Source organism: Penicillium alfredii (assembly GCF_028826965.1).
Source record: "Penicillium alfredii strain IBT 34128 chromosome Unknown utg000011l_segment0_segment0, whole genome shotgun sequence".
NCBI lineage: Eukaryota > Fungi > Ascomycota > Eurotiomycetes > Eurotiales > Aspergillaceae > Penicillium > Penicillium alfredii.
Genome location: NW_026622708.1, coordinates 2,936,539 through 2,954,758, shown reverse-complemented (window position 1 = coordinate 2,954,758; position 18,220 = coordinate 2,936,539). Strand labels below are relative to the sequence as shown.

The 18,220-nt window shown below is 53.7% G+C and overlaps 8 protein-coding genes across 8 annotated transcripts; 4 read left to right on the top strand and 4 right to left on the bottom strand.

The window, feature by feature from the left end:
• Window positions 1-145: 145 nt before the first annotated feature.
• Window positions 146-1,649, bottom strand: NUU61_009519 (uncharacterized protein; the record flags this gene model as incomplete). The annotated part of the gene is made up of 4 exons (XM_056660044.1): window positions 146-937; window positions 993-1,253; window positions 1,306-1,403; window positions 1,463-1,649. 4 exons carry the CDS (start codon window positions 1,647-1,649, stop codon window positions 146-148), a joined length of 1,338 nt encoding a protein of 445 aa, XP_056508337.1.
• A 1,446-nt stretch (window positions 1,650-3,095) lies between these two features.
• NUU61_009518 (hydrophobin family protein) lies at window positions 3,096-3,624 on the bottom strand (the record flags this gene model as incomplete). The annotated part of the gene is made up of 2 exons (XM_056660043.1): window positions 3,096-3,152; window positions 3,205-3,624. 2 exons carry the CDS (start codon window positions 3,622-3,624, stop codon window positions 3,096-3,098), a joined length of 477 nt encoding a protein of 158 aa, XP_056508336.1.
• Window positions 3,625-5,235: 1,611 nt separating this feature from the next.
• NUU61_009517 (DUF2985 domain-containing protein) lies at window positions 5,236-7,271 on the bottom strand (the record flags this gene model as incomplete). The annotated part of the gene is made up of 4 exons (XM_056660042.1): window positions 5,236-5,954; window positions 6,013-6,087; window positions 6,143-6,535; window positions 6,608-7,271. 4 exons carry the CDS (start codon window positions 7,269-7,271, stop codon window positions 5,236-5,238), a joined length of 1,851 nt encoding a protein of 616 aa, XP_056508335.1.
• A 774-nt stretch (window positions 7,272-8,045) lies between these two features.
• NUU61_009516 (uncharacterized protein) lies at window positions 8,046-8,594 on the top strand (the record flags this gene model as incomplete). Its single annotated transcript, XM_056660041.1, has 1 exon — window positions 8,046-8,594. One exon carries the CDS (start codon window positions 8,046-8,048, stop codon window positions 8,592-8,594), a length of 549 nt encoding a protein of 182 aa, XP_056508334.1.
• Window positions 8,595-9,326: 732 nt separating this feature from the next.
• On the top strand, window positions 9,327-10,563 carry NUU61_009515 (RNA recognition motif domain-containing protein; the record flags this gene model as incomplete). Its single annotated transcript, XM_056660040.1, has 4 exons — window positions 9,327-9,523; window positions 9,574-9,874; window positions 9,971-10,189; window positions 10,243-10,563. The coding sequence occupies 4 exons, from the start codon at window positions 9,327-9,329 to the stop codon at window positions 10,561-10,563; spliced, it is 1,038 nt and encodes a 345-aa protein (XP_056508333.1).
• A 653-nt stretch (window positions 10,564-11,216) lies between these two features.
• On the top strand, window positions 11,217-12,759 carry NUU61_009514 (GTPase-activating protein GCS1; the record flags this gene model as incomplete). Its single annotated transcript, XM_056660039.1, has 4 exons — window positions 11,217-11,258; window positions 11,312-11,380; window positions 11,464-12,264; window positions 12,346-12,759. The coding sequence occupies 4 exons, from the start codon at window positions 11,217-11,219 to the stop codon at window positions 12,757-12,759; spliced, it is 1,326 nt and encodes a 441-aa protein (XP_056508332.1).
• Window positions 12,760-13,018: 259 nt separating this feature from the next.
• NUU61_009513 (mitochondrial elongation factor MEF2) lies at window positions 13,019-15,772 on the bottom strand (the record flags this gene model as incomplete). Its single annotated transcript, XM_056660038.1, has 1 exon — window positions 13,019-15,772. One exon carries the CDS (start codon window positions 15,770-15,772, stop codon window positions 13,019-13,021), a length of 2,754 nt encoding a protein of 917 aa, XP_056508331.1.
• Window positions 15,773-16,221: 449 nt separating this feature from the next.
• On the top strand, window positions 16,222-18,095 carry NUU61_009512 (retromer subunit VPS17; the record flags this gene model as incomplete). The annotated part of the gene is made up of 3 exons (XM_056660037.1): window positions 16,222-16,648; window positions 16,793-17,170; window positions 17,230-18,095. 3 exons carry the CDS (start codon window positions 16,222-16,224, stop codon window positions 18,093-18,095), a joined length of 1,671 nt encoding a protein of 556 aa, XP_056508330.1.
• Window positions 18,096-18,220: the final 125 nt, after the last annotated feature.

Sequence of the window (18,220 nt, the reverse complement as noted above, 5' to 3'; positions counted from 1 at the left end):
GTGGCGCTGGTGTATATAAACAAAGCTTTTCTAATGATCTATGAACGCATCCCACCTGCCTGGTCTGCGAATTTTTGAGAGTATCTCTGTATCCTTTCCCTTCATTGCTCTGTCCTCGCCCAGAGCTTGGGGCCTTGCTGCACATTCACACCCACTTGAGGTGGCGGGCCACCACACACAACCCTCCCACGAGCGCGGTGGTTCCAGTGCAAACCACGAGTGTGCCGTACCCACTACCATACGCGCCCCATGCATGTCCTCGCCAGACATCTCCTTTGAGTAGGACCTCGCTGAGTGGACCACAGGCCACGTTTCCGATTCCCCGTCCGGTCTCCATGAAGGCGAATATGACAGCTGTATCGGCAGATGGGCTGGCACGTTGAATCTCGTGCGAAGCGCTGGACCAGGTGGATGAGAAGCCGCCGGCGGTGAGGCCGTAGGTAATACAAAAGACATAGAGTGGTGGGATGGTAACGGCGAACCCCCACAGAAAGAAGACAGATATCACGGTGCCGACAGTGGAAATCAAAATGCAAGTCGTGACATGATACCGATCCGAAAGAAATCCCATCAGCACACAGCCAAATACGGATGCCAAGTTGACCAAGGTCACTGTGAGCGAAGATAGCAATTCATTGGCTCCCAGGCTACGCGCGTACATTGGCAGGTAGATTGCGGGCAAAAAGTAGCCAAGTGCCTCGGCGACGTTGCCAAGCTGATATATGATGTGCACCTTGTTGTATAAAAACCGGAAATCGAGCCGATGCTGACACGCAGTTTCGGACATCGGCAGTCGTGGTCGATGGAAGTATAGGAAAGGTGCTGCGAGAACGAAAAGTGCCACGCACGAGACGCGCAGCGCAGCCTGGATGCCGTACTTGTCTAAGAGCCATCGGATAGCTAACGGGAAAATCACACCGGACAACCCCGACCCGGCCTATCTTGTGATGAGTGTCTCTTACACCTCGCGTGGAGATTCGGTGGTCACTTACCCAGACAATCCCAAAGGCAAGTCCCTTTCGCTTGAAGAACCATTCCGATAGGAACAAAATTGATGGTGTATACGCAAAACAACCCCCTGTCCCAAACCCAATTCCCTGGGAAAGGATCAGATGGGTGACATTTGTCGAGAACGAGCTCAGTGCCAGCGATAGGCACATAACAACGACCCCTGCCGTCGACAGCCAGCGAGCAATTGACGGAAATAAAATCATCACCACAATGACTAACGGGGAAACGAGGTAGGCAATGCCCTGTTCATGGCGTTAGCCGAGTAAAAGGTTGAGCGAAAACTAGACTACCCACCATGGCGCAAGTCCCAATCACAGCAATATTCCCCGATCCTTGGAAGGGTGCGTGAGTACTGTAGTAGTCCTGGAAGATTCCAAAAGCGAAGGCGTACCCTATTTTCCAGATTAGTTATATTCAAAGATGCCTCGATTGAGAGTGGATATCAACACACCCCACACAATAGCCTCGAGCATTGTAGAGGCTGCCAGAAACAGCCACGCCGGGAGGCCCCCATCGACCGCTGGTGGGTTCTTTTCGCGGATAATTCTGGCATCAGACTGTTGATCAGAGGGAATGGAGGTTTGGGCCTCGAGACTGAGACTGTCTGTGCGGGGGTTGGATTCCTTGGGCTCCATCATATATGTGCAGCCCAAAAGGCCCGAAAATAAGCAAATTTCAACACAGATCGTTCCAAGACAATCGAATAGGTCTGTCCCAAAGCATGCAGTGGGTCACTTCAGGGAAAGAAGAATAGAAGCTCTTGTTCGTCTGAATGTGAAGACAGGAAAAGCCCGAATCCTTCCAAGTCCTTTGAGGCATGAAATAAGCTAGTCAAAGCTACTAGCATGACTAAATAGAGATTCTCGGAGAAAAAGGCTTTTGGTGTGAACTTGCCCATGAGCTAATGCAAGATTGCATACTTGGCATTCGAGCCGATGGGTTCCCAGCAATGTGATATTGAATTCCTAGATCTGCCCATTCAAGGAGAGCGTTTAGGGCATGCATCCAGCTGTCCAGCGTGTTTCGGGATTCGTAGCAACGCAAGATATAACATGCACAAAAGACAGGATTCTGCCGATTGGGGACGTCTAGACAAGGAGACTGTCAGGAACCTTGTCCAGGCTTGGCTATGGTACAAAGTGCCCGAGTATAGAGATGACTTGGGGAATGGAATGTTGATCATGGTAACTGCATACCAGAGCCGGTACCGTCGGAAACTTGTCTTGTTTTTCCCACACAAATTCACTGCTTCTATTGGCATGAAATATTGCAACAGGGAAATAATTCAAGGCATGACATTGTTTTCGTGCAAGATAACGTCACCGGGCTGCGGGACGAGTGGCTGGTCCATGTGCCGTCGTGAATCTGGCGAGGGCTCCTCGCGATCGTAGCTGCTTATGTTGGATTACGAAACAACCGCCTGGAGGGATCACGATGCAGAAGATTTAGCGCCAGAAGCGCAATGAAAATACACTTCAATATGTGACCGCAGATAGACCTGTATATACTTCGCGATGGACGGGACCACACTCGCGGAAGTGTTAGGAAAAGAAAAACAAGCAAGCAAACAAACAAAAGGCGGCAGCAGGGTATCGCAGATCTTGGTCTAGATTAGTGAGACGCCAGACCCTTGGGATTATACGATGGAATCTGCTTGATACAGGGGGATAGTAACTGGTTCGATGGGGGATTGAGGTTAAAATCCCATTTACGGGAGCGGCGAGGTGGTTTCAAATGTACTCAATAGAAATTAAAATTGAAGGACGTCTTAAGAATGACTGATGGGATGTTGTGGGGTATGGTACGTATCAACATCAGGGAGGTTGACGCTGACATCTAGAGTGTGCCAAGCGATGCTGATGGTTTACAATGCGAGTGGTATGAAAGAATTGCGCCATTCGGAGGTTTTTTTTTTTTTTTTCTTTTTGGTTGGCAGAAATTAGGTATATTATGCAGAGGTAATTCTACTTCTATGAACGAGCTCACGAAGGCAACCGAATCCCAAAAACAAGTTAAACATGAAGATATGCCACTGGACGCCGAGAACTTCCCGCTGTTGCGAACATAACGACCAAGTTGATCGTTTACAGGATGGATCCGAGAGCAACGCAGGGCAGACCGACACCGACACCGTCGCTGTTCTAGCATGGGGTTAATCTTGATAATAGCGTGGGAAGAAGTGATCAGACTTACGGCCGAGGAGGGCGAGTTGGCACAGCAAGCAATATTCTGCTTGCAGCGCTGGTTGACCAGGTCCTGGATGGGGATAGCAATGATGGCGATCTGGAGGTCGAGCTTGGAGCACTGGTCGAAGATGCCAGCGCCCTTGGCACCAGAGCCGGCACCAGCCAGGTTGCTCAGCAGGCCACCCAGAGCACCTGAGTTGACATCGGTTGTGTCACCGGCGTAGGTGGCCTTGTTGCAGCAGGACAGCTGGGCCTGGTCACCGCACTTGGACTGAGCCTCCTTGACGGTCATGGAGTCGGGGATTGGGAAGTGCTTGCCACCATCGTGCTCCTGGGTGCGAAGACCAGACTCGGGCTTAGCAACCTGGGGCAGGGCCACGGCCAGGGAGGAAAAGGCGAGGACAACGGTGCTCAGAGAGAACTGCATTGTGACGGTGGATGAAAGATTAAAAGATGCTTGAAGCAAATGATGCGATGAAGAAGGGAAGCGAGAGTGAAGTTCTTAGGGAGTAGAACAGAGGAGTGTGAGCTGGATGATTCCAAGCCCTCGAATTGGCGCCATTTATCTTCGAAAATCCCAGTGTTTGTGTCGGTGGTGATCTGCAGCTGTTGAAGCTACTGAAGCTACAAGTCCAAAACAAATCCTCCTAATATTCCACCGCGGAATGCCACACGCAAGGGTCTGATCCCAGATTTATTGGGAAATCTCTGTCAATCAACTGAATTTCATAGATAAGCCTGTCGTTTCGGAATTTTGTGATCAACGAAAGGGCCCCTTGGTTCCTGGTGATCCATGAGCCCTACATTCCGCCCTGTCCAGTGGTATCCGTCAAGGTGACCCTACACAAAGATTGCGCTGAGACCAAAATGCTTTACTTGAGTGCCATGCCAAAACAAAAGTCACAAATTTGGGCCGCTTAACACGCTGACCCCTTCCGTGTAAACCCAATCCCCCTCTACAACGATTCCAGAATCAATCGAAAGGGTCAGAATATGTAAGAGCCCTATAGCAACATAGAAAGAATGCACTGATCGGAATTGCTGCAATCTCCGTAGTCTTTGTGTTGGGAATGGCGTGTAGATCGTCGGTGCTAGCTGTACTGGAGAGTTCTGCTTGCAACTCCAGTCGGTATCCTGGGCACAGAGGCAATCATGTAGAGGCAAGAAATTAAACACGGTGATTACATGGATTAGGGGTCGTGACTCGTGCTGAAGTCCTGAATAACTTTCAATCACGGCATATCTCTAGGCCGAACTCATACCGATCTCTTATTCAAATCCACAGACTGGACTATGATCGGGGTCGTGATTCGCTTGGAAATATCGAGTCAACGCAAGAGTGGGAGTCTGAATAGTTTAGCCGGGATTGGGGGTATGGAAATATCGAATAGTCTGTTGAGTGATGATATCCTAATCAATAACCCTGTCCCGAGCAGTGAGAGAGAGAGATATATATATATATCTGTGGATATCCTACGCCCGCCACTCTATACATCTCCCACCAATTCGATATTATCTGTCTGCCTAGCCATTTCTAGCGATTTAAAGAAGAGACTACCGTGAGAATCGAAAGAGGCACAGTGCGTTGGGATTACAGGCAGAAAACCCTCATTCATGAATCCCTGGTGACGAGAGTCAGTTGAAACTAATATTGTTGCTACCACATATCCTTCCCAGTTGTAAAAAGATGAGCCATCGGCAAAACCAGGCCCGTTTGAGATTTGATGAAGCGAGTTAAATAGCATATGGGCCAAAAATCGAATTGCCAACAGATCGCTGCAGCCAAGCGAGCAAATATAAGCAAATCACAAATTACAACAAGTACTATGTCCAAAGCTTCCTGGTCGACCCGATCTCGACCGAGATGATTCCCTCCAAACGCCGGCGTTCCATATATATAAACATCAACGGACCAGGGAACGACTAGTCCGAACAAGACAGTTGTACAATTGGACCCCGAAATGGGGTCGGTCGAAGAAAAAATCGAGGTTGCGATCGTGACGGTCATGATAGGGAGTAAAACTGGGGTCGATGGCAGTTAGGTGCCACCGTAGGGCTGCGGACGTTCAATCTGGGCACTGCGGCGCTCCTCTTTAACCTTGCGCTTCTCCATCTTCTTCATCACCTCTTCAGTCAGCTGTTGTCGAAAGAGTCGCTCCACAATTTCCTTCTTTCGAGTCCGTCGGTCACCGATCATGATTAAGACACCCCCCGAGATGTTACAGGTGATGGAACAGCAAAGGATGACGGTGGTTAGGGCTTGTGGTCGCTGCCCAGGTTTTTCCATGCTCCACGTACAAGCGCCGAGAGCCATCTGGAGGAGGGAATGGCAGTCCAACAAGACCACGATGGCAATGAGGATGCGCGTGGGGAATGCGTAATGGGTCATGGTCTCGTGAGGTTTGTAGAATGTGTGCGACTTGGCAAACTTGTTCTGGTGATGTACCAACCGCAGCTGTTGGCGGGGATCGAGCACGGTGAATTCGTGTTCAGCTTCCTTGGGGGTGTCGCCGAATTCAACATCGATGTCCTTCTCCCGTTGCACGGGGAGATCATTCTTGTCCTTGAGATCAGGGAGCTTCCGTTTCCCACGAATCTTCCACGTGAGGAAGGTGTAATGTGCAATGAAAATCATGTGGTATGTGTCGACGGCCCGGAACGGAGCCAGGCCATCACCCATAATGGCAAACAGGCCGACCAGGATGTTGTCGATGATGTTGATAACCTCCAGCTGCTTCCCGCCAACATTGATCCAGCCTGAACAAAGGGTTCTGTCAATAAAGCTCCGATGGGATACACAGAGGACATAGCATACCGATCAAAAAAAGAACCCACGCTAGCCCAAACAAGGTGATTAGGGTTGCATAGAGGGTGACGAGAAAGCCCAGTGCTGGGTGAACGGCTTAGTTCAACCGTCAAAGACAAGACAAACTGGAACGACTTACGTTTGCGCACATACTGCCAAAACCCTTTCATCGATCGCTTGAATTTGGACCGACGAGAATGGAGCATGTGTCGGACATGATCGTTCAGTTCGACAAAGTCCTCTCGAGTCCATCCCTCCAATTCGTGGCCCTCCGGAAGCACCGCGTACCGGGGACCGGCAAGTACCGAGGACATGCTGGTAAATGGGCGAAGTTGCTCCAATGTCTGCCGTTGTTTGAGTTTCGAGTCCTCTGACATCTCTCCTTCATCCGTCGTGGTCCCCTGCTCTTCATCTGTGGGAGGCGCCGGTGTGAGGGTGTAGGTTGGCATGCGATTCACGAAGCCACCCAGGTTCGGCACGAACAAAGAATTTTGCACATTGGTGAGGGTGGACAGCGCAGAAACCTCCGGATCTATCAAGGTCGCAGTTCGTTAGCCGATGGGAGGGGTGATGGGCTGACCCGGCCTAGTGTTGAGAGACTTACCAATCACATCCAGCACATCGACGACATGAGGCCCGTACTCTCCCGTCCGTTGGTTTTGTTGCGAGGAGAGTGTCGGCGGGGCGCCAGTAACAGTCGATGCACGGTTGCGGCTGAATCGGTTGAGTGCGGCTTGACTCGTTCGGCGCAGTCGACCCCCTGGTCGTGACACGGCCAAGGGAGGTCGCTGGAGGAGTTCTGGGTCATTTTGCTCAGGCTCCTGCCCTGAAGGGGAGGTTGCGACCGGGCTCTGGTGGGACGACTCCTCGGACAAAGGCATCATCCGCATGGGAGTGGCCACCCGCGAGAGAACATCCGGGGGAGGGGATGACCATCGTCCTGGCCGCGGCTCAGAGCTACTGCGCCGTCGACCTGTTTGGTATGAGTCGTCATCCTCGGTAGGGGCCGGGGATCGGATAGTCGCTTGTCGATCCAGCGAGGGGGTTTGGTGCCGGTTAGGCTGCGGAGAGGGCTGGGGTTGGTGATTGTCGGTGTCTAGCGAGGAGAAGGATGACAATCGAGACAATCGAATACTCGGTCGTCGCGAGCGATGAGAAGGGGCCCCGGGACGCAATAAAGTGGGTGCCGGGGTTGACGACTCGATCGAGGGACCGCCGGGAGTCTCGTGCCTGGGAGTTGCATCCTCGACGGGTTCGATGCGATCCATGGCGAGGAAAAGGGAGGGGGAGACCAGAAGAAGGCAAACCTGCAAACAAACACTAGTGCCCAACTCCCCCTAGGCCATTGGCGACTGCTGAAGGGATCCTGAGATAGTTCAAAGCGAAGATATTCTGGAAGATATTCTGGAAGTAAACTTCAGTCATGGGCGAACTGGATGACTCAGCAAGAGAAATCTTGTTTTGGCTTCCAAGGGTGAATGACGATGGCCTGTGCGGATCGACAACTTGGCAGGTACATCACACAATGTCATAATAAAAGGGAATACTATTGGGAGAAAGGCTAGTGAACATGCTATTGAACAATCCATGTTCAATAGACCGGCCACTGGCAATGCATGTGCCCAGTCAACAATGGCAAGAGAAATAATACATAAACACATGAATACATCTATAGATCTATACATCAATCAGAGCATCATCCCCTATAGTTTATATACCACTACCCCTAGCCCAAATCGCTCTGGGATTCTTTTACTATTTAGCCCCTGATTATCATACACTGAATGAAGCATTAATTGCTGAGACGGCCACCAAAAGAAAAGACAGTGGGAAGGGGAAAATCTATCGCACATCCAATAAAGTACAAAGTGAGTCCTCCCCCCCCCCCCCCCCCCCCCCCTTTTACCCTGTAGAAGTGTGAGTTCTATAGTAATGAGAGTCTAGTGAACCGAAAGCGGGCGAGATCGGTGGACTCAGGGTCTGAGAAGCCGGAGAAAAAGCGAGCATCGCAGCACTCGCCAACGCCGTGTCCCTTGACGGACATGTTCATGAATCCCCCACTGACCATCAGCAGCTACAATGTCTGGGATGAAAGGAACGGAGCGGTTCTGAGTCCACTTCATGAACTCCTGCCAGAGGGTTCTTTGTCGTCGACCAACGCCCAGATGCGGACCGGCGAGTGGCGTGTACACTGTCAAATGCAACAAGTCGAGTTTCTGGGCGCGTGGGAGCGGGCGCCTCAGTTTCATCCCGCTATCGAGTCCGTCAATACTCTGATGACCGGCATTACGAGTGATCCTGGCTCCCCGATGGAGATCACGCCCTGGCCCAAGCACCTGCACATGTCTCCCACAAACTCAACCATCTCAACAAGTTCCGAGATGCAAGTTTCCAAGAATGTTGAGAGCCGGTCAACCGACATTCAGTTCCCATGCTGGCAGCATGACAAGGAAATTGTCGTTCGAACGGAAGTCAGACGAGACTTTTGGGGGACATTGGTTCCTGTACACAAGTGGACTGCGCAGCACCGTCCCTATATCACCTCATCGCAAGAACAGGACACTGACGAAGAATGGAGTGATTGGCATTGACAGACTCTCAGAGAAATGGCAATTTTCATACAAGGAGAGCCAGTGTTCAAAGGACCTTTGCTGCGTGAGGGCCGGGTGGATGTTGTAAGAGCCATGCAATGAATTTCAGTTTCCATGTTTCTTGGGGTGTTGATCTGTAGATTGTATCTTCATTAGTTGAATGTCAGATCACCTAAATACCCGGACATCCATTGAGAAGGGGATCGAGAAACAAGGAAAAGAAAAAGAAAAAGAAACACACGGTGGGGCCAGAGGATGTCGAGAGGAGAACGCCATGGTATTTGACCGAACCGCGTCTCCAGAATGACATCAGGCCAGCTGTTCAACCGGGGAAGCCTAGCACTGGGCACCCGTTAGGCATGGGTGCCCCTAACGGCACATCTTGGGGGCACCACTGCTGCCTGGAGTGGCCCCCAGCCCCCCTCCCAGCCCCCCCCCCAAGTCGCGCCTGCACCATTCACCGGCTCGACCAGGCTAGCGCTCACCGCCTCGTCCCCTTTCCCTCTTCGCTCTCTTCCCTTCCCTTCTTTCCCTCCACCTCCCCAACGACAATCTTCAATTTTCCATCTCGTCTTCCGTTTTCTCTTTACTCGGTATCTAGGGCACCAAGCTACCCTGCTCCTTCCCTCACTCCTCTCCTCGTCAAGTTTCTTCCAGGAAGAAAAAAAAAAACCAAACTCTTTCTCTCTCCCCCCGTGACACAACTTCAAACCTCTGTGTCTACACGTCAAGATGTCTGCCGTCGACGCCCTTGCTGACAATGTGGCTGCCACCACTTTGAACGACACCCCTGAGACCAACGGCACCTCTGCACAGGCCACTGATGCTGCAGCGGCCAGTGCGGACGAGGGACGCCGCCTGTACATTGGGAACCTCGCCTACGCGACCACCGAGGAGGAGCTCAAGGAGTTCTTCAAGAGCTACACCATGTAAGTTGTGCTCTTGTGTACGTGGGTGATACTTGACTGACCTGTGGTAGCGAGAGCACCTCGATCCCGGTGAACCCTCGTACCAACCGCCCGGTCGGCTACGCGTTTGTGGATCTTGCCACGGCCGCTGAAGCTACCGCCGCCATTGAGGGACTCTCCGGCAAGGAGATCCTCCAGCGTAAGGTGTCGGTGCAGCTGGCCCGCAAGCCTGAGCCTGCGGAGGCCAAGGAGGGTGTTGCCAACGGCGGTGAGGGCGCCAGCGGCAACGAAGGTCGCAAGAGAACCGGTGGCCGTGGTCGGGGCCGTGGCCGTGCTCGTGGCCGTGGCGGCCGCTTGGGCCGTGGCCGTGCGGTATGTTTGTCGTTTCTTTTCATTGTCTTTCCTCGCCCTTTTCCTTTTTCTTACGCCCCCCAACTGGATGGCCAACGCGCCCTAACATGATCACAGGGCCAGGATGGCCAGGAAGGCACTGATGCCAACGTTGCCGAGCAGGCTCCTCTGACCGAAACGACCAACGAGAACGAGGCTGCAGGCACCGAGGGAGCTAAGCAGCAGGGCAAGCCCCGTGCGCGCCCCCAGAAGCAACGTGGTCCCCCTGAGGATGGCATTGCGTCTAAGACCAAGGTCATGGTCGCGAACCTGCCGTACGACCTCACCGAGGACAAGGTGAGTGAACTGGAGACTCCACCGGGGCTTCTAATTGCTAACTTTGACCCCAGCTCAAGGAAATCTTCGCCGCCTACCAGCCTGTCTCGGCCAAGGTGGCTCTGCGTCCCATCCCCCGTTTCATGATCAAGAAGCTCCAGGCCCGCAATGAGCGCCGCAAGACCCGCGGATTCGGTTTCGTTAACCTGGCTTCGGAGGAGCTGCAGGCTAAGGCGGTCAATGAAATGAACGGCAAGGATATCGATGGTCGCGTGATCGCTGTCAAGGTCGCCATTGACAGCCCCGGAAAGGAGGACGATGTCAACGACGCTGCCGACAAGTACGACGAGGCGACTGCTCCCGCGGAGGAGAACGCCGCGCCCACCGAGGCTTAAATGCCGAACTTGATCAAATGCAGGTTGACTAGGGGGGATGTGAAATGGGACACGGAGGAATGTCATGGTAATGATCATGGGGGTCCCGGGGTCCACCCGGGAATACCATGAATATCTTAGCTACTCGATGATGATCGGGGATGAAGGACGAAGGGTGACGACTTTTTCTTTTTCTTTTTTTTAACACGATGACATGGAACGGATATCCATGCGCGGGAGGGCTATTGCTGATGCCTCCATCCCTAACGACCTTTGCCTTCTGCACTGTATCTTAGCACCCATTTAAAGCTGATGACGATCCACTTTTGTGTCGCCCGTAGATGGGGGTTGGCCGTAGACAAATCGCGATGACGCCAAGTCGACCCTTGCCGATCCACCCCAAACATTCTTTCTCTTCTCTCTTTCTTTTCCTCATCTCCCATCACCTTACTTCCGACGATTTCATTGCATATTGTATTTTCTCCCACCGCGATTCCATCAAGCTAAGTGGGGAAAACTGAAGGATCCGAAAAAGGGGCTCTTCAGCACCAAGCAGGCTCCCCGCTCCAACGTTCGAACCGGCCTCTCTTGCTACACGCACCCCCCGGGCTAGACGAAAATCACTCCGACCCTCCAATTGCTTCCACCGCCGCGGTTCTATATATTCAGTCATAATGTCTCGCATGTGGGAGGTCGATCCAGAGACAAGGAGCAAGGTGAGCCCCAGTGTTGCTCTCTTCCTGAACGTGACTGACAAATCCCCCGACAGCTCCTTCAGATCTCCAAGACCAATGGAAACGACAAATGCTGTGATTGTGGTGCTCCCTCGCCACAATGGGTAGGTTCCCATCCTGATTTCGAGGTCCTCGTAATGGATAACTCCCGGCATATTCTAACTCAAGTATTCCACTCTCAATCCAGGCCTCTCCCAAATTCGGCACTTTCATCTGTCTCAACTGCGCCGGCACACATCGCGGTCTCGGAGTGCATATTTCCTTCGTCCGATCCATCACCATGGATGCCTTCAAGAACGCCGAGATTCAACGCATGGAGCTGGGAGGCAACGAGCCCTGGAAGTCCTTCTACGACGCACACCCTGTGACAGTCTCCGAGGGTCGCACATTCGAGGACTCTACCATCAAAGAACGTTATGAAGGCGACGCAGGCGAGGAGTGGAAGGAGCGCTTGGCGTGCAAGGTGGAGGGTCGTGAGTATGTCCCGGGTCAAGAGAAGAAGAGCAATGTCTCGCGATCGAGTACACCGTTGAGTGTGGGAGCTGGTGGTGCTACCTCCGGAGCCCGCGCCGGGTCACCCGCAGCGTCGTCGATTCGGTCGGCTGAAGGCCAGCGAGGTGGGCCCATGGCCAGCAAGAAGGAGCAAAACGAGGCATACTTTGCGAAGCTGGGGTTAGAGAACGCCACGCGGTCAGATGCTCTTCCTCCATCCCAAGGAGGGAAGTTCACTGGCTTCGGAGGCGGCATGCCCCCGCCGTCTGCCGATGATCGCCGGGCTTCGGGGCTTGGAGGTTTCGGCGGGCTTGGAGGTTTCGGCGGGTTTGGGGGCTTTGGTGGTGGAGGATTTGGCGGAGGCGGCCAAGCTTTTGACGATCTCCAAAAGGATCCCATGGGCACGCTGTCCAAGGGCTTCGGGTGGTTTACTTCTACAGTAGGCAAGGGCGCCAAGACGGTGAACGATTCGTATCTACAGCCGACAGCCAAGCAGGTATGTGCTGTGATCTTTTGATGTTTCAGGGCGATTTTCCTCTACGGCCAATGTATGGCTGATCGTGATATTTTGTCACAGTTGGCCGAATCCGAATTTGCTGCCCAAGCCCGTGTCCAAGCGGCCAGCCTCGGACAGAATCTGCAGGCCGGTGCCCGCGGCGCTGCGGACCAGTTCAACCGCTTTGTTGAAGGACCCGAAGACGGCCATGGCGGTAACCGCTCCCACATGGAGCCTGAGCGCAGAGAGTTCTGGGACGATTTTGCGTCCCTTGGATCTGAAACCTCTGGCCATCGCCGGAGTGGATCGAAATCCGAGGTCATCGGCACTGCAGCCATGCGCAAAGGACCGGTGAATTCGTCCAGTGTTAACTCCTCTATTCCCGCTACGGCGGGCGACAGTACGGCGCCGGCCGGGGCTAGCAGCATTGAAGACGAGGGTGGTGCCGTATCCTCGACAGCCAAGGGAAAGCAAGACTGGGATGATAACTGGTAGTGTATGTGTCGGTGTGACATGGACCCGTCCCAGGTGCCATGATTTTATGCCAGGTGCCTCTTTTTCTTGTCTACTCATATACCTCCCTCTCTGATTGAATAGAGTTCCCTTTAGGGTTCGGAATTATGGATCACAGGGTTGCGTATGTTACATGTAGGCGCCAGTAGATATTCACCCAGAGAAAGCAGAACACGAATGATACAAATGAGATGCCATCGGCAAGATCCAAATAGAAATTCCAAGAGGGGGGTGGAAATCATCAGAAGCCGCCTCTTAGTTCCGCGAGCACGGCCTTCTGTCTCTGCGCAGACATAGTCTCAAACCGATCCACGCTCATCACAAAGGTGCCACGGCCGGCAGTGAGGCTGCGCAAGTGCTTCAGGTACCCAACCATCTCCTTGAGTGGCACCTTTGCTGAGATGGTGCGAGGCTGGGCCCTAGACATAGGAACCTCCACTCCGACAGAGGGGGTCTCGAATGGATCCAGCGGCGCGTACACGCGGGTGGGATCAATAGGAGACAGTGAATCTTCGTTTCGAGCAGTGCCCGGAGCAGGCGACGTGTCCGTTGCGGAGAGAGGCACATCCTCGTCCAGGGAAACAATGTGCCCACCACGGGAGGAGGAGATATCATGAACGACGGACCCGAGACTTGCTTCGTCGACACTTATGACAACGTTCATGACCGGCTCCATCATCACTGTTCCTGCGTTCGACACAACATCCCGGAGTGCGGCAGCCGTGGCTTGACGTGCGGCAGCAGAAAGGGCAGACGTGGTGGTTTCGTTGCTGAATAGGTGTTCCGCTGGGTCGAGGGTGAGAGTGACCTGCGTTTTGTGCATGGGGAATGTGAAATTGGGTCCTCGAGCGAGCGCGGCCAAAGCACCATTTTGAAACGCCGTTCGAAAGCCTGCAAGATCCAGGCCTGGTGGTAGGAACGGACTGGTCTTTCCTCCATCTCGGGACGAGTAATCGACTTGCAGACCGGGGGCCTGGATGATGATCCGGTTGCCATCGTTGGTTTCGGCGAGGATTGTGTCTTCGCTGGCAACGTGAGAGGCATCTTCCGTATCAAATGGTTCTACCAGAGCGGTACAGCCTGCTTTCCCTCGACGGCCAGCAATTTCTTTGTCGAAGATCTTGGTGACCGTGCTAGACGCGCCGAGCACCGTTTCTCGGTATCCGATCTCAATGCGGCCCATAGACGCCTTGGCCCGAAGGTCGTTGATCAGACGATCCCGTGCGATCTCCAAATGCAGCTCACCCATGCCGCTCAGGAGAGTTTGCCCAGATTCCTCGTCCACGGTGACGTGCAAGCTGGGGTCTTCTCGCAGGAGCAGCGCCAGTGCGTCCTGCATCCGCTTTTCCTCGCTCAGGCTGTGCGGCTCCACACTGGTGAAAAAGACCGGCGGCGGCACATCGATTGGTCGCAACTGAAGGGTATTTAGTGGTTCAGGCGGCGTCGCCTTGTTCCCTGCATAGGACACCAGGGTGTCTCCTGTCCGGGCATGTTTGAGTCCGACGACGACTCCAATATGACCGGCAGGTATGGAATCCACTTCCACTGCATCATTGGCATACATCTTCAACAGACGAGGTGCACGTTCAGAAACGTGCAAATTGGTGTTGAAAAGCAGGCTGTTGCGATCCAGCGAGCCCGAATATACCCGCACGTAAACCAGTACGCCACGCTTCGCATCATTGACCACCTTGAAGGCTAGGGCACAACTATGGAGCTTACTCATAGCGTCTTTGGCGTCCAGCGGGGATCCAGATTTCTGCTTCTTGGAAGATTTACCTTTGGATGCAGCAGATGCCTTCTCGCTTTGCTGCACGATCAGGTCGCCCGAAAGTAGCCCCCGAAGTCCTCCCTTGACACCATCAATGCTCACTTCTGGGTCTGGTGCTTCGGGCGGGCTTGGAAGAAAATTGACCACGGCATCCAACAAGGGTTGAACGCCCATATTTCGGAAGCTGGCTCCTGCGAAGATTGGAACAACCCGACATGTCGGCTCTAGGACGCATCGCCGTAGGCTTTCGGTGATATCGGCTGGGGAAACTGCGAGGTGATCTTCGTTACAGTCGAAGAATTTTTCCACGATGAACTCGTCGTACTCGCTGAGTAGCTCAACCAGTGCAATTCGTGCACGCCGAAGTTCTTGCGCCAGGGGCTGCTCTTGCGCGTCCAGCTGGGATAGACTAACCATTTTAGGTGTACGACCATCCTCCCCTGCGTGCCACCGCAGCGCTTGGAGATGGACCGCGTCTGCTATTCCGATGAAAGACTCATTCCCATTCTCGAACCAAGGGATCTGACACACTGCCGGATATACGTTCAGGCGCGAACTAACCTCGCGCACCGTTCGGCCAAATGCGGCACCATCCCGGTCTAGTTTGTTGATGTAGATGATCCGGGGGATTTGGTATGTGCTAGCCTGGTGCCATACCTGCTCGGTTTGGGCCTCGACCCCAGCCACACCGTCCAAGATGCAGACCGCGCCATCAAGGATGCGTAGAGACCGCATCACTTCAAACGTAAAATCGGCATGCCCGGGGGTATCGATCAAATTCACGGTATGCGGAACTGCAGACCGCGGAAGGGTTTGATCGTGTGCCGTTAACCCTCCATCGACCTCTCCGGGAGGCCAGTGAAAAGTGATGGCGGCCGACTGAATAGTAATGCCTCGAGCTCGCTCAGCAGGCAGAAAATCGGTCACTGTGGAGCCTTCATCCACATCTCCGATGCGTCGAGTGAAGCCACTGTAGAACAGCATGCGCTCGGTTGTCGTGGTCTTTCCCGCATCAATGTGGGCAATGATCCCAATATTGCGCGTCCGTTCCAGAGCTTCAGACAGGCATTTTGCTGAAGTCGAGAAGGATTGGCTCGGCTTGCGACGATATGCCAGGCCTTTGACCGAGGAATAAATCGGGTTCTGCGCGGACGTGATCCTATACAAATGGGAACTCAAGCAGTGCACCCCAGACTGGGGGCAGCGCAATAACCCGACAACCATCCCCGAGGATAAAGGTCCATCCAGTATGTACAAAGCAGTTTCAAATATACGAGGTCGATGGCATTGGTGATCGATGCAGTTGCGAAGGGAAAAAGTTGAATCAAAACTCGGGGGGGGGGCGGCTTGGCGTGCGCATTCCTCCAGGCGCAACTCTCATCTCGTGCACTTCTCTCTCTCTCCTCACACGACTCACTCAACTTCCCGAGGTCTTTCTCTTCCCTTCTAACTTGGCGTTATCGAGTCTTTAATATGCACTTTTGACGATCAGACCTGTCCGCTTGTTTTTTTAACCGCACGAGGTAGGTTTACTGACCTAGCAGCTATAGCTGGTCGTTGCTTGTGGGGACCCGTAGACCTCCATTGATCGCTGACGCCTGCCATACCGAGCAGCTCCCTCGTCTTTCCTTCAATCCCGGTGAAGACACTCTGTACACGCAAGCTTCGTCAGAATGGACTATTCGGCTATTTCCCACGATCCGGACCATCCCACCGATGCCTCACCTTGGGATTCTCCGCGGGCCGACCGAACCACGTTCCCCACCAGCAACAATGACATCCCGTCCTCCCCTCTCCCAGGCCACGAGAACTCCGTCGAGGAGACGGACAGAAGCAATGAGGGAGAAGCGCGATCTCCAGGTCTCTCCGCCCAGCTGCAGAGTGCCCAAATAGGCGACTCCGGCTATACCGAGCCCCCCCCCATTTGCTGCTCAGCACTCCCCTCCGGCACCACAGCAGCCCTCACCTCTGCCCGCACAATATCAGACTGCGACAAGCCCAATAGCTCGAGCATCCGCTCCGACCTACAGGATTCAGGGGAAAATTACAGGTCTGGAAAGGACAGGGAAGAAGGATCCGATCCTGCGCTTCGATGTCCACGTAGGTTGACTTCATTGAGAAAGATACGCTCGAAAAAGGGCTAATTCGTGTTCATTTCCTGCCTTCAGACCAACATCCCCAAGTTCCGTACAACCCAATATCGCGATGTCCGCCGCACTCATTCCGAGTTCACCAAGCTTGCAGACCACTTGATCTCGGCCAATCCGGAAGCCCTGGTCCCCGCCGTGCCGCCACCGGTAACGCCTGCGGGTGCCGGCACGGACGAAGATGAACTCAGGGTCAAAGCGGCAATGCAGCGGTGGCTCAATGTCGTACTCAGTAACGAAGTTCTCATCCAGGATGATGAGGTGGTACTATTCGTGGAAAGTGACTTTGGCTATAGCCCCATGTTACGGATGAAACAGCCGGCCACGGGAGTGCGTCGCAAGATGCTGAAGCAGTTCGCGCCGCCACCAGATGACACACCAGAGTTGCAAGCTGCTCGGCCTGCTGTGAAGATGTTGTACTTGGGAACGATGGATTCGAGCCACAAGGTCGATCGTGTTGTCAAGGCCCGTCGAGGTATACCATTCTGGAGAATGCCTTTGGCATGTTTCGTTCGCTAATCTAATGTATCACAGGCTTGGGATTGGCCGAGTCGGATTTTGGTGTGAAGCTCGGTCAGATGCATGTACAAGAGACCCATCCCGGCCTGGGCGCCGCATACCGCAAACTCGGCAAGATCATTCAAACTATGGGCGACTATCATGCAATCCAGGCAACGGCCGAGGCCACGACCCTGGGAGAGCCATTGAGCTACCACTCATCCGATGCCTTTATCGTGAAAGAGACTCTGACCAATCGGCACATTCTTCTTCGCGATCTCCTCCAGGCCCAGCAGAGTGCCCGCAACAAGCGCGCCGCGGCAGATCGGTTGAAGGTCAGCTCGTCTGTCCGGCCTGACAAGGTCGATGAAGCGATTAATGCGCTCGAGGAGGCCCAGAATCATGAGGACTATCTTACCAAGCGGACTCATAGGGTGACCAACAACCTCGTTCATGAAAAGCGGCGTTGGTTTGACCGGACCACCAATGACCTCTTGTTCAGCCTGCGTGAATATACTTTGCGCCAAATTGAAGCGGAGCGCCGCACCCTGGCGACCCTGGAAAGTGTGCGACCGGACATCCGGTCCATCGATGCGTCGGGTGGCCTGAGCCGACTGGGTCGCGAATCCCACCCCAGCACGCGTCGGCTCAACCTTTCGTCAAGTCAAGGCCCGAAAGGTGACGCTTGGAGTGGTGTTCCTCGCCGCAATGACAACCTAGGTCGCAGCTTGAGTGGCAGCTTCGCAGCGCCTGTGGTCCCCGAGGACGAGCCCGAGGAGGCGCCAGGCCAGGGCAAGGGATGTGGACGATCCACCAGCCAGGCGGGATCGATTGCAGAAGACGACGATGACCGGCTTGATGCGCGTAACGCGGCGAGTCGCCTGGCTACCAGCACATTCTGATATCCCGAGTTCGATTGTGTACATGTTTCCTGCGCACATGATTCCCCGTTGGCTGTATATTTCTTTTTTTTTTTTTTTTCTTGTTCTGTGTTCTTCCATGTCCTTTTCTACGTCCCTGCGATCAT